A 14808-nucleotide genomic window follows, 5' to 3' on the forward strand; every position below is an offset into this window, starting at 1 on the left:
CCCTATTTAGCTTTTCTATTTTGTTCTTCTTTCTTTACCACCTACTCACTGAGAGTTAATAACAAAAACAACAAAAGCGAAGTGAGTGCTGCCAACATCCAGGCCACATGCTGAATGCAGGGAAGGAGCTTCCACACAGGGTCCTGGGGAATGCCCTGGATATGGGGCCCTGGTGCGGTTGCACTGACTGTGGCTCCTGCACAGCTGTGCGAGCTGGGGGTGGGGGCTGGTGAGCAGACCTAGACACTGAGTGATAAACTGTGGTAGGAAGGTATGGATTTTCCAGGCTGGACAATGCGCTTGTTTAATCATCGGGGCCTCCTCTTCCTCCTTCTCTCTCCCCCCTCAGGCTTTCAAGATGAATCAAGCACTCTGAAAAGCAGCTTAGTAACTGTGACTGACTGGAGTGACTGTTCAGATGTATAGCTACCTGTGTAGCTCCACAGGTCAGAAGATCCAGGTGCCAACAGTGTGTCGGCATCGCCGTATGTCAGTAACTTGCCAACATGATACTAATGCTCCTGACTTAGAGCATGTTCCACAATAAATAGGAAGCTGCTTCAGAGAACAAGGGTCTCTTTAATGGCACCTAATACAGTATTGAAAAACAAATCGTCAACAGATTTTGAAGCATATAAAGTGTTTAAGACTTCTGCTTAAAAATGGCGTGTCGTTGAAGTCATAAAAAGGTTTTTCTTCAGAACGGTACAATAGCGTTTCAGTGTATTTTTTCCCAACTAATTTTTAAGTGAAAACTTTTAATTACAGCAGGCTTTGGTTTGACTTAAAACTTTATGTCTTTCTTATGTATGTTATCACATTGGAAGTGTTTTATTATAAAATTCTGTTCGTATCCTTAAAACTGAATTAGTGGAGTCAGTGAAATCTTAAGGGTAGATTGATTATTTTTCTTATAGAAGTTTAGAACTATAAAAATATAGCTAGGCCCATGTTAAATACATTTCCCAGAAGTACCTTTACCACGTTCAACTTTGATCCATTGTAAGCATGTTGTTAAAAAACAATTATTTTTTAACTTTACCATTTCTGCAGCATAATGTTTAGCTTGGATATTTTATGAATAAAATGTTACTATTTTCAAGATGGATTCAAGAATTAGTTCTCTCATCTTCTCTAGCTAGGCCTTCTCCACCAATAAACCTTTCTTTGCTCCAAACCCTGATCTATTGAGTATTGGCCTTTCTTTTGAAGCATTGGCACACGAGCCTTGGGCTTGTAACGAAGGGGGAGCCAGCCAGGAGCTAGAGTTCCTAGTGGATTGGCCCCCACTGTGCTGACCGCCTATACTGTGCTGCACCCCCCGCCCCCCCCCTCCTCACTCCCTCCTGCACTTGTCATATTTGGAGTAAGGAAACATCTTTGGACTTTGGTCAATTGTCTGTGTGATATAAGCAACCTTCCCCCTCCCCCCGCCCCGCTCCCCTTCCCCAGCAGTTTGGTAAATGATACCTCTGTAAGCAGTTTTGAAGCCTTTAACATTTATATTTTTCTCCCTGCCTAATCCCTCAAGAAGTTTGGAGACTTTGAATGATGATTATTATTTTCACGGCAACATGGTTGTTTGCATAACATTCTATAGGAATCTGTTTTCTCTAGAATAGGACACAGATTAGAAACCCTTGATGAGGCTTTGACTGGAACGCCATGTTTGAAGGAGACGTGCACAGACTCTGGATCTCCCCAGACAGCTCTAAGGAATTGAGGGTGACTTCTGAGGCTGATCGGAGCCCCTTGGAAAAACAGCCCGGTGCCTTTCTTACATGGTTCGTGGCAGCCTTTCCAGGTTGCTTTCCTGGGAGAGGACAAAGGGAGACCCTGAGGACATTATGGGGGAACCTTGAGAACCTGAGGAATTCACTCCAATCTATAGGAACTACAGGCAAATGCTGATGGCAGCTATGTGGCTTGGTTTCTCAGCCATGAGGCTAATCTGGAGATTCCTTATGAAATTCCAGCAAAGCAGATATATAATCAATTGCTGTTCTTGTCGTACTTATGCAAATCACAGACCAAATTTACTGAAACTAGACTTAGGCAATGGATTAGTCTTCACTTGGCTCTCTTTGATAAAATGAGGGTGATTTTCGAGAGAGAAATTGTTTCAATTGAAACCATAATGCACAATTGTGGATATTAGGTTATAGCTTGGTTAACTGTCCTCAAAATTTCATTTTTTTCACCTGTGGACAGGACTGGGTCCTGAATTGTTCTAGCAAAAATGTTTGGCTGCAGCCCTCTTAACTAGTGTTTTACTTTTCTCCCTTCTTTTTGCCCTGGAGTTATTTAGAACAAAAACTTTATTCGGAGCCTTGTATATGCAGACCGTAGTTAGATGATAGAATGTAAACTTCGGAGAAATCTTCACAACAGCTCACATTTGATGGTTTAGATGACGGATGCTGTGTAAGCCACAGAGACAGCTGATGTTCGGACTGCAGATCAGTGCAATCTGTCGAATTTCACTGCCTGCCTTCATTCCCGCAAAAATGAAGCTCTGAGCCTTTCATCTGGGGGCGGGGGGGGTGGTCTTCTAGACTGACAGCCTTACAGACTCAGAGACTGGCTTATGGTTTGCTTTGATCCTTACTTAGGGTACATGTATCCTGGCCTACTGTTTCTTTCACCATTGCTGTGGTCTCTGCTTGTAAACTGTACACCCCAAATGCCTCCGCTAAGGCTCAGGTGGGCGTGTGAGATTATAAGGGCCAGAAGAGGGGCACCCATGGGCGGACAAATCTTACTACAAGCTAATCCTCCCTTGGTGTTGAACCTGGGCCCAGTTGCTCTATTTCCCTCAAGATTGAAGAATGAACAGAATGGGGGAACTGTAACAATGAAATTCTTCTCTCTGATAGCCTTCAGAGAGATATACTACAGATATGTTAATTAACTAGCAGAATCCTGCTTGAGTCTTGAGCAGCAGCTCCCCCCTCCACCCCCCCCAACTCCCTTGTCAGCAAAGAGGTAGGGAAACATGCACAAAGTAATGACTGTTTTTCAAAGATTCACAGGAGTCGCCATAACTGGACTCAGACCAGTGGGCATCAGTGGACCAACTGGGAACAAAGGGATTGAGAAATTTCACACTTTTCCTTGGATCCCTTTTGAGGCTTACCTGCCTATACCAGCACCCACCCCTTGCCTTGCCCCTCCTCCCTTTCCTTAGGAACAATAGATGCCTGGATTCCAGACTCTCTTAAGAAGGATTTGATAATTAGTTTTCCCATCTTCTAGAGCTAGGACTTCTCCATCAATAAGCCTTGCTCCAAGAAAGAAAAGAAAAAAAGCTGTTTTAAGTGTCAATTAATTTATCAAAATATGAATAGAAAAGATTGTCTTCACTGAATTCATGTGTATGTAGTTTTTGTTCCACTTTTTAAAAATGCCCAACCCATGTTATAAAATGCCTCAAAACTAATTAGTTCTATTCTTAACAATGGCATTGTCAATGGTCAGAAAGTTCATATGAAGTGTTTCTGCATTTTTCATACTTTGTGATTCTATCTGTACTCTCTTTCCCAAAAGTAACATTTTAACTATATGGTTTGTTGGGTTTTGGGTCTCTTCATTTTGTCATCCTTTTAAGTAAAGCCCTCCATTACATCATTGTGACTGTGGCTGAGGTACTAGAGATGATTTCTGAGTTAAACTTAATCTTGTTAGGGGATTTAAGCTTGCCTTGTTGGTTATGCTATATAACATCCTGATCTAAAGTTAGAACAATCTGCCGAAACCGGTTTGGCTCAGTGGATAGAGCGTCGGCCTGCGGACTGAAAGGTCCCAGGTTCGATTCCGGTCAAGGGCATGTACCTGGGTTGCGCAATAAAATATATTTAAAAAAAAATAAAGTTAGAACAATCTACCTATTTCTGTCCCCTTTCCCCTGTCTTTTTACTTGTAGTCCACTATCATCCTTTTACGAACTTCCCACAGGGAACATTTTATGTAAATGTACACACTTTATATGTAAGTTTCTAAAACTTTTAATAAAAGCTGAATAAAATTTTGATGCAGTAGAACAGAGATAAGCAACCTACAAAAACACACCGTGCCTAAGAAGGCACACAGGCACACGAGCCACTGCGTCCATTCATTCAGTTGTTCATTCATTCAGTCATGAGATCTTAAGCTACTTGGGCTTGTGCTGTTGTTGTTGTATGCATTATTAGTTCACTTAATTGGATAAACTTTGAGACATAGTTATTGGGATAATCCTCATCCTAAAGATGTTCTGTGTCGACCAGAGAAAGGGTTGGGGAAATTGATGAACTTCTGCTAAGTACACCTAACATTTAACCCCTAGAGTGCCGGGGAGCGAGATCGCACTCCTCCTGTCTTTCGCCAAAAGTGCCGGGAGCGCTATCAAAGCTTCGAAATGGCAAATGGCGTCCAGTCAATGTAGTAAAGCTTTCCTTAAGTTTTTGAATATGTAACTTCATTTACTGGACTGGCGATTCATAATTTTTTTCCTAAACTGCTGTAAAATCAGCAAAAATGCCTTGGCAATTTTAGCATAGTTCCTAGGATATTGGCTGGCACTCAAAGGGTTAAATTTAGTCGCTACATCTGTGTTGTAAAACCCAATGCTTTATCTGTTTAGGCCTATCATTGTGTCCTGCTAGATCTGGTGTGTTCATTTTTCTTTGGACCATCACCTTATATTTCCCTTCACTGAGGCACAGCTCTGGTTACTGGCAGAGCTTTTCCATACTTATACTCCCTCTTCTCTCTAAGTTCCTCAGGAGCTAGAATACTTCTGTGATAGGCATCTCTCTCAGACACCAGAGAGGTGTTACCAGACAGCCCCCTGAGTCAGAGGGAGAGGGCTGTCCCCGCCTCGATTCTTGTCATGCTCGTAGGAATGAATTCAAACGAGTGACTCCAGATAATGGCATTGTGATGAAGCCAACTTATTAAAAAAATTAAAGTCAGTGAACATATTAAAGAAGCAAGGCAAACAAATCTACTAAACTACATCTGAGTCTGGTGAGGGTTCAAGTGGTTATATACCCTTCTGTCTCTAGATTTTAAAATTCCTTTGCTAGATATCCTGGTACAGGTTAACTCTGACGGTCTCTCCCCCCCTACTTTGTTATGGCTTTCCCAGAATTTATGAGAAGCACCTGGCAATTAAATCCCGAGGCTGCTGAGATAAGACTGCACTTTTCCTTCCCCCTCTTCCATCCTCTTTGCGGTCTTTTAGTAGTTCCAGGGTGATTTAAGGTATGTATTCTCTAGTCGCATTAAAATTCCTCCTCCTCTCCCCCTTTTCTTTCCCTTCCTCTCCTGCAGTCTTTGAAATCTGCTCTCCAGCATTCTTGGTTGGAGGAAGATAAGGATTTGCTATTTACAATCTGGCTACAGGTGGCCAAACTGGCCTTATTTTAATTTTTTTGTCTCAGTTTCCCTATTCCTCCTGCCTTGGAATTTTCCTAGCTTCTTACTATCCTACTAGAGGCCCAGTGCATGAAATTCGTGCATGGGTGGGGTCCCTTCTCCTGGCCAGTGATTGGGGCCTATCAGGGCCATCTTGCCCAGTCTCGATCGGGGCAGTTCGGGGTCAGTGGCTGGGGAGGGGCCATGGGAGGGCTCTAGGGCATGTCCGGCTCCATCTCGCCCAGTCCCAATTGGCAAGACCCCAGCAGCAAGCTAACCTACTGGTCGGAGCATCTACCCCCTGGTGGTCAGTGCACATCATAGTGACCGGTTGGTCGACTGCTTGGTTGGACACTTAGCATATTAGGCTTATATATATATAGATAACAGTTCAGTACAATCTAAACGTTATCTTTACTAGCACAACTCTGAAATTTTAAAATTTGTTTTAAACACACTTAAGAAAACCCTGCCCTTATACAGCCAGTGGCACCTAACTTCCCTTTATTGCTTCCAGTTCATTTATATCCCTGGAAAAAATATTTCAAGTATTATCATGGTAGAAATGGTTGAATACACACACACACACACACACACACACACACACAATTTTGGGGGGGTAACAAACATGTTCATTTCCTTTTCTTTCCACTGAGAACTTCCAAACAATGTGATTTTCCTTTTAAGTCTTCCATGCTTCAGAAAAAAAATGTTATTTTCACCCATGCTGTGATTAGTATCGGAAAGTGTCTTGCTCACAGATAACACAGATACCAACTCTTATGCAAAGCTTGAAACTATATATTTTACCCTTGACTGCCTCAGTTCAGAGTCCTTGATTTGTCACTGACTGTGGCAAGTCACTTAAACGCTTTCATTTCCTCCTCTGTCAAATCAGGATCCTAACAGTACTTTACTAAGAGGGCGGTTGTGAGGCTGAGGTGAGTTAGGGCATGTAAAGTGTTCAGAACGGTGCTGGACATGTGGTAAAAGGCTGGTTTGGGGAATAACTCATTGTCTTTGTTCAAAAATCACTGGAGCAATTTCCATATTTGAATAATGGTCTCCCCCTTACCCGGTTAGTTCCACACACAGGACCTAAGAGATGTCAGAACTTGGCCCGTCGCTTCTGTGGGTGGTGGGTACCACGCAGGCTTCAGGACTTCCTTTGTTGGCTTCAAAGGCAGCCATGGCCAGCGCTTCCAGCTCAGTTCTTGCTGATGCTCCACCCCAGAGACTGCTTTCTGAATCAGAGGAGCCTCCGCAGTTATTTAAGGCAGACTGGCCAGGTAATCGGCCATAACATCTTGGCCCCTTAGCCCTTCCTTGAGCAGTCACTGTGAATGACAGTGGGCAGACAGGTGCAAGAAACTAGAAGTCACTACATGCAGCCAGAACATGTCCACTCAACCCGAACGTCTTTTGAGGAATAGTCTCAGACTGCCCCCCGAGATGACTTACTGTTTACAAGACAGCACTCGTTATATGCTTTCTGTTAAATATATGAAGAAAGAATCATAAGGAAGGGGGATAAAGACTGCAACATCTGATTAAGACTGCTTTACAAAATACATCCTGACCCCCTTTGCTGCTACAAAGGGATAAAATATATACACATCCTGTAAATAACCTGTTTATTTTTTTATAGAAAGCCATAACAGAAAATGATTAGTCTATAACTATGTAAGAACATTTACATCCATACAATCAACAACTTCAAAAATTCATATTTTAAAAATAGTTTGAGTGTTAATTATAGGAGAGCCCCAATGGGATCATTGTGTGAACGGTTCACCTTTATAACAAACCCAAGTCACAGCTTGCAGCAGTGCTCTTTAGACGTAAGCATTTTTATCAAACTGTTTGGGGGGGGTTGCGGTTTTGACATTTTCTCCACCGTGATACTTTGCCCGAGAAGACATGACAGATGTGGCCCCATTGTATGCGTAGTTCATTCTGAAAGGCAAAACACAGTTCTGTAGATTCTGTTTTACACGTAAGGCAAACAAAAATGGAAAGAATCCACTCTCCCCCTACTTCTGTCCTAGCTCAGCCCAAGTCTCCCTGATTGCTTTCAGTGAGCTTTCTTCCCAAGAAATGTTTCAAAGTCAATTCTGAACTGCTGGTGTGACAATCTCTGCAGAGGAAGCTCATGGCTTTTTCATTTGTTCAGTGATTATCCTTTAAAACCATTATTTAAAACTTCTGGTGAACCTCGGAGACCACAGTGACCTTCATCAGCAATTTCTATGTGAACATTATGATGAGGCTAAAGTGAAGAATGCCCCCCTAGTCAGACCCATAGTTCTACTTCCAGAACTAGCTTTGGGATGTAAGAATAATGAGCTTTAAAAAAAAAGAACTATAATTAACTATATTCTATTCAATATAATATTTACTATGTTTAATATATTTACAATATATTCCCAATTCTGGGTTTTTAAAGTTTCTAAGAAGCATGAACTATCTATAACTTGTCTCACATGTAGTGATTTGGAATAGGATAGTACTTTTTAACAGGTCATTTTGTTTCTTTTTCATACCTGGGTGTTTTGTTGTTGTCATATATTGAAAAGCAAAATATGGCGCCACCAATTATGCAGAGTGAGGCTCCTGACCATCCAATAAACAGAGCGGCTCCTAATTCATACCTGTGAGGAGGAAGTATTACACAAGTATTACGGCTTACTTATTAAGGGGAGAGGGGGTATTACACAGTAACACTACTAGCTAGCATTTACTGAATGCTAATTATAATTTTCGCTATTAGAGCTTGTACAGGAAGTAATAACACCTTGTAGCCATATAATGCTTCAAACTTTTCTCAAAGTGTTTTTATAGACATCACTTGATTATATATCCCCGAGAAATAAACAAAGAATAAGAGAATACCCAAATCTCAGGGACTATGTGTTTCTCATGTTTGTCTATATCCCATTCTTGAAGAACAGTGTTTTTTTTTTAAATAACGAAGTGGTTCTCAAACTTTTTGGCTCGTAGTCTGCCATTGCAAGGGGAACAAATGATGGTTGCCATTCCCTACCTAAGGGTGCTTTTCATTGTAAAGTGAAGTCACAGTAGGAAGGTCTGATGATACAGAATCCACAGAGGAACTAAGAAAGGAAAGTAAGAAGTGAGGGTAAGAAAGACGTGCCAAAGTTAACTCCCTCCCCAGCCCAACCCCCTGAACCAGGTGCAGGGCCAGGACCAGAGTGTGGTATCAAGGTCACACCATGATGTTGATAGCAGCTGGCCGGTGCCTGTCCTGAATTTGTCTCATCTCTTTCTATGAGCTGTGTCACCACCCAGGCTGGGCAGGTCTTCAGGGTGGTTTGGGTCATAGCAGTGATGGGTAGTGGAACAGCATGGCCCTGGCCACCATCTGGCGCAAGTAGGAAGCAACATTTACAAAATGACTAGTGGTCCACTTGCCTATTTTCAGATGTGACTTCAGAGGCAATTTCATGGCCTGTGTTATAATTGGGAGGGAGACAAGCACACAATTCATTCTGCCCTGTGATCCCTCCTTTGCTCACTCTTGTGTTGCCTTTCCTTGGAAACCAAGATGACAGTGGAAGCAAGGCATAGTTATAAGCACTTCATCCTGCCCTGGAGCCCTGATTAGGCTCTGGGAACCTAGAAACTTCGACTGGTAGCATCAGAGGCAATGGCAGAAACAGAAGGTTGGAGGTAAGTAAAGAAAAACATCCCAGTCTGCACAAAATAAACAGTCCAAAAGAGGACTGGAGAGAGACGTGCACAGGTAAGAAGCGAGCTGGCCAGATGAAGGGTGTTGAATTGGCAGTTTTATAAAAGACTAGTAGTCATCGCACGATATCGCATGCAGTAAGCTGTCTGCTGCTTCTGCGGGAGCCATGCAGCTTCCTCAGGAGGTAGAAGCGAGCCGCCCACGGGAGGCGGGAGGGAGCCATGCTGCTTCTGTGGGAAGCAGGCCCGCAGTCTCCTCTCCTGCGCTCGGCAGAGGCGGGCTGGCCCCCCTGTCCTCTAGAGGCCCTCTGAAGCCGTTGCCGCAGTGACGAAGCAAGCATCCCACCTCAGTCACTCAGCGCCCACTGCCCAGAGGCCCTCTGTCGCCACCGTGACTAAACAAGCATTCTGCCAGGCCACTCACACATCCGGATCTCAGCAGCAGCCCCCCCAGGACTGAGAGACTTCGGCAAGGCTGAGGGGACTGGGTGCTGCCACCTTGTGGCCATGGGCACCACCATCTTTGTGACGGAGTGATCGTTAGTTTGCATATTACCCTTTTATTAGATAGGATACCCTCATTAAATATGTTATACATCTAAAAGGGATGTCCTGGAATTCCCACATCAGCCCTGCTTTTAAGATGTTTTAACAAGATTATGCAAATAAAACAAGCACAGTGCCAAGCTGTAGGTGCATATCATTTGACCTCCTTAAAACATCTAAAAGTCCTATAGTAAGCCGGCGTCATATCCATCCATTCTCTTCCTCTTACTGCAGAGACAACTAAAGGAATGGCATATTGAAATTTTCTATTTGAAGGGCATTGTTATAAGATTACAATTTAATGATACTTTCCACTTTTCTCTATCCCCCCACCCCCACGCAACACCCCCCTCCCCCAGAGTTTACGCTGTCTTCTCTCCTAAAACTATGTGTTAGTATAGCTTAGTGTAAATAACTCTGGAAGAAACAGTCTGAGATTTTTCTTAAACTACTTAGTTTTCTAAAATAGGATGACAGTACCAGGTACCATGGTTGATTAAAAATAAATCTCTAATTGACCACCAGAGCTCGGTGCTGTGGATTCAAAAGAACATGTAAATGTGTGCAGTGTTGTGACAAATCACAGGACACATTACCCAGGCAGCTCAAATGTCAGCAACTGTCTTTACATTTATTTAAGCATCTTGAAATGTTCTGAAGGGATTTAAGAATCAAGAGTTTGGCTTATACTAAAAATTGGTCCACTTATTCCTTTTTAAAATATATGTCAATTTTCTTAAGGTCACTGAATATAGACCCAGTACAAGGAAAATATCATTTTCATTTGAATTCCTTGTGATTTTTGTTGGAGACAAACACTTAATGAGTGGTAGTACCAGTTTCGAGTTGAAGTTTTTAAGAGACTCCATGTCTATACTAATAATTTTTAACAATTCGGATGTGAGGGCTTTTGTGACTTGGTGCTTTCTCTTTCAGAGAATTTTCCTCCTCCATTCTGTAAAAGACATCTTTAGCAGACTTACTCAACAGTTACTTGAATTCGTACCTATCAGTGTGCATGATCTGGCAAAAATGGACTTCCATTATTGAAAGTCAGGATTGAGGAGAGCAATCTGCTATCCACTCAGATTTGCCATGAGGACACCTCCTTGACACTGACTGGGAAACTATCTCTGCTTGGAACTCTTTCTTCCTTTTGGTGAGGCTAAGAAGCTGACTTCAACACCTTAGAAGACTATCCAAATTTCAGGTGATCCAGTTGCAGGTCTTTCTTTTGTTAACAATACCCTCCTGGCCCTAGACCAGCTTTCCCTCTCATTGTGTGTTCTCTTTATTGAGCTGTTACAAGCACCTAGTACAGCGGTTCTCAACCTGTGGGTCTAGACCCCTTTGGTGATCGAACGACCCTTTCACAGGGGTCACCTAAGACCATCTTGCATATCAGATATTTACATTACGATTCATAACAGTAGCAATATTACAGTTATGAAGTAGCAATGAAAATAATTTTATGGTTGGGTCACAACAAGAGGAACTGTATTTAAAGGGCCAGAAGGTTGAGAAGCACTGACCTAGTACCTTCATTATTCTAAAAGGCTAAAAATATGCTTAACTGCAGAGGGGTCCATGATCAGCAGGTTGAAAACAGAACCTCATTTGATAGATTAGAATGTTGTTTTTGGAACCTCTCCCAGATATTCTGCTCAGTTGATAGGACTGATCCAAAGCTGCCTATAGGACTTTAACTCATGTATGTAACTCAATGCAAATGTAGTAAATGAGTAAAAGGGGAAATTGTACTTGAATACAGAGACATTAAAACACAGATTATGCACTTACAATTTTCCCCAAAAAGAACCATGAAGATCAAAGGCGTTGAAATAGCCTCTAAGTTATTGGATGAAGTTATTTCCATCCGCCTGGCTGTGCTCCCATTTCTCATTCCACTTGAGAGAACCAGAACTAGAACCCCTCTGATGGCCTTAATTCTGATGCCTTTCATACTTCAATTCCTATTTCAGCCTGTAACCTTCACAGTAATCCCTAGGGAATGGACTGAGGAACACCTGTTATTTATTTTCACCTCCTATGTTTGCCTTCCTTGCATCCAAACCCCTGCCACCACCTGATCTGCCATCCATGGGGAGCTGGGGAGCGTACCCTGGTCGCCACCACAGAAACAACAGGCTAAACCTCGTGCTAATTCATGTGTTTTCGGGGTAGATGAGAGAGACATCGCTCCTTTCTCAAGGATCTTACAGTCTAGCGGGAATAGTCAGACATTAAGCAAACAATTATAGTAAAGTGTGATGAAACATAACAATAGAATCAGAAGAGCATTTTTTTTTTCAAAGTAAACATTACGTGTTCTCTTAAATCCATTTGGATGTGGTTCAAGTAAATGTCCATGGTGACAAAAGTTACTATTATTGTCAGCTCATGGTACTGGGACTTTTTTGTGTGCCAAGATATTTTTATACATATTCCATATTCAACCTTCATTGCAATTCTGCGAGATGGGTTTTACAAATGAGGAAACTGAAGCTCAGGGAGATTAAATTACTTGACCCATATCTCAGCGAAGTAAATGGCAGGTAGAACCAGGACTTAAAACCCATAACTGTGATCCAAACCCTGAGTTTTTAGCCATCACTCCTTCCTTTTATGCACACCTCAACGAAGTAAAAGACTTCATTAATATAAAAAATGCGATCAGTGCACTGGTTTCAGTTATTTCAAAGGCTGTGTGTGTTCTCTCTTCCTGGCTCATTATGTTCTCAGTGGCTCAGAGCTCGGGGGTATGGAATTTTTCTAAATTCCCCCAGGCTATCTTTTCACCCAGCACAAGAAAAGGTGAGTGCAGTAATTAAATCAGGACATGTTGGACTTGAAAAAGAGAAAATCAGCTCCTCTAAAAGCAAAACAAGAACAGAGTGCCAACGGCCTGCAGAACAACATGCCTAAGTTTTATTGTGACTACTGCAATACATACCTCACCCATGACTCTCCATCTGTGAGAAAGACACACTGCAGTGGTAGGAAACACAAAGAGAATGTGAAAGACTACTATCAGAAATGGATGGAAGAGCAGGCGCAGAGCCTGACTGACAAAACAACTGCAGCATTTCAGCAAGGAAAAATACCTCCTACTCCATTCTCAGCTCCACCTCCTGCAGGGGCGATAATCCCACCTCCCCCCAGTCTTCCGGGTCCACCTCGCCCCGGTATGATGCCAGCACCCCATATGGGGGGCCCTCCCATGATGCCAATGATGGGTCCTCCTCCTCCTGGGATGATGCCAGTGGGACCTGCTTCTGGAATGAGGCCTTCTATGGGAGGGCACATGCCAATGATGCCTGGGCCCCCAATGATGAGACCTCCCGCCCGTCCCATGATGGTGCCCACTTGGCCCGGAATGACTCAACCAGACAGATAAGGAGAAAGGGGAGCCTCTTTGTATCAGGCTTCTGTTATTTGTTCTACTTCACAGGGGATCAAGATGCTTATGACTTTGGGTGTTTTCTAACAGCAGACACGGAAGACTCACTCCCTCTTCCCAAGAGAGAATAGTTTTTGAGGGGAGTAGTGGGGCAAAAAAAAAAAAAAAAAAAAAAAGAAATTTTCATTTGTATTGTGAAATGTGAAAATAAAATTGTCAACTCTTTTCGTTAAAAAAATAAAAATAAAAATAAATAAAAGCAAAACAAAAACTGTTTGGTGAATGAAAATGACCACATCCTTTTAAGATCCCAAAGAAGTGAAGTGACCTTGCTGAAAGTCACGGAACTAGGAGCCAGGCCTTTGACCATCAGGATAGTGGGGTTTCCCCCCCAAAAAACACATTGTCCTACTCCTCATTTTTTATTTTTATTGCTTAAAGTATTACAAAGAGTATTACATATGTCTCCTTTTTTCCCCCCCTTGACAATTCCCCGGCCTCCCCTACTCCCTAGTGTCTTGTGTCCATTGGTTATGCTTATATGCATGCATACAAGCCCTTTGATTGATCTCTTACCCCCCCTGCTGCCCCCCAACCCTCCCCAGCCTTCTGGCTGTAGTTTGACAATCTACTCCTCATTTTAATCAAGAGTGGCAGGAGCCAGTCGTTTGGCTCTCTGAGCAGCACCATGGCTGTGGGCAAGAACAAGCGCCTTATGAAAGGCAGCAAAAAGGGAGCTGAGAAGAAAGTGGTTAATTCATTTTCTAAGAAAGATTGGTATGATGTGAAAGCACCAGCTCTGGTCAATATAAGAAGTGTGGGGAAAACACTAGTCATGAGAACTCAAGGAACCAAAATTGCCTCTGATGGTCTCAAGGGTTGTGTTTTTGAAGTGAGCCTAGCTGATTTATAGAATGATGAAGTTGTGTTTAGAAAAGTCAAGCTAATTACTGAGGATGTTCAGGGCAAAAACTGCCTAATTTCCATGACGTGGATCTTACCCATGACAAAATGTGCTCCATGGTCAAGAAGTGGCAGACCATGACTGAAGCTCATGTCAATGTCAAGACTACCAATGGCTATTGGCTTTGTCTATTCTGTGTTGGTTTTACTAAAAGAGCAACAATCAGATTCGGAAGACCTCTTATGCTCAGCATCAGCAGGTTCGCCAAATCCGGAAGATGATGATGGAAATCATGACCCGAGAGGTGCAGACAAATGACTTGAAAGAAGTGGTCAATAAATTGATTCCAGACAGCATTGGAAAACACATAGAAAAGGCTTGCCAATGTATTTATCCGCTCCATGATGTCTTTGTTAGAAAAATCAAAATGCTGAAGAAGCCCAAGTTTGACCTGGGAAAACTCATGGAGCTTCATGGTGAAGGCAGCGGTTCTGGAAAAGCTACTGGGGATGAGACAGGTGCTAAAGCTGAATGAGCTGATGGATATGAGTCTCCCGTCTAAGAATCTGTTTAAAATTCAGACATTTAATGATGACAAATAAAAAATCCTATTTGTGAAAAATAAATGAATGGCAGGAGCCAAAATAAATATTCCAATTACCTTAAAACAACTAAGTACATATAAAAAATATTTGAAGTTTAGAAAGTACACTTACATAGTATCAATGTTAACATTTTAAAATTAAATTCTATTGGTTTGCCTTCTTTTATTTTTTTAAATCCTCACCTGAGGATATTTTTCCATTGATTTATAGAGAGAGTGGAGAAGAGAAGGAAAGACAGAGAGCAATAT

General features: G+C 42.3%; 2 protein-coding genes and 2 pseudogenes across 2 annotated transcripts in view; 3 read left to right on the forward strand and 1 right to left on the reverse strand.

The window, feature by feature from the left end:
* The window catches only part of DZIP1 (DAZ interacting zinc finger protein 1), a gene marked incomplete at its 5' end in the record, with an annotated part of 50694 nt that extends 47070 nt beyond the window's left edge, over positions 1-3624 (forward strand). Inside the window, one exon of the mRNA XM_006755054.2 lies at positions 350-3624. Coding sequence (XP_006755117.1) covers positions 350-426 — 77 coding nt within the window. The remainder of the gene's footprint in view (positions 1-349) is intronic.
* A 3386-nt stretch (positions 3625-7010) lies between these two features.
* Positions 7011-14808, reverse strand: part of CLDN10 (claudin 10) — a 26622-nt gene continuing 18824 nt past the window's right edge. Inside the window, exons 4-5 of the mRNA XM_006755045.2 lie at positions 7941-8048; positions 7011-7353 (exon numbers count right to left, since the gene is read on the reverse strand). Of these exons, the coding sequence (XP_006755108.1) occupies positions 7233-7353; positions 7941-8048 (229 nt within the window). The 3' untranslated portion in view covers positions 7011-7232. The remainder of the gene's footprint in view (positions 7354-7940; positions 8049-14808) is intronic.
* On the forward strand, positions 12543-13048 carry LOC102763055 (annotated as a pseudogene).
* Positions 13705-14517, forward strand: LOC102762772 (annotated as a pseudogene).

This window comes from Myotis davidii, unplaced genomic scaffold (genome assembly GCF_000327345.1).
Source record: "Myotis davidii unplaced genomic scaffold, ASM32734v1 scaffold133, whole genome shotgun sequence".
Classification (NCBI taxonomy): Eukaryota; Metazoa; Chordata; class Mammalia; order Chiroptera; family Vespertilionidae; genus Myotis; species Myotis davidii.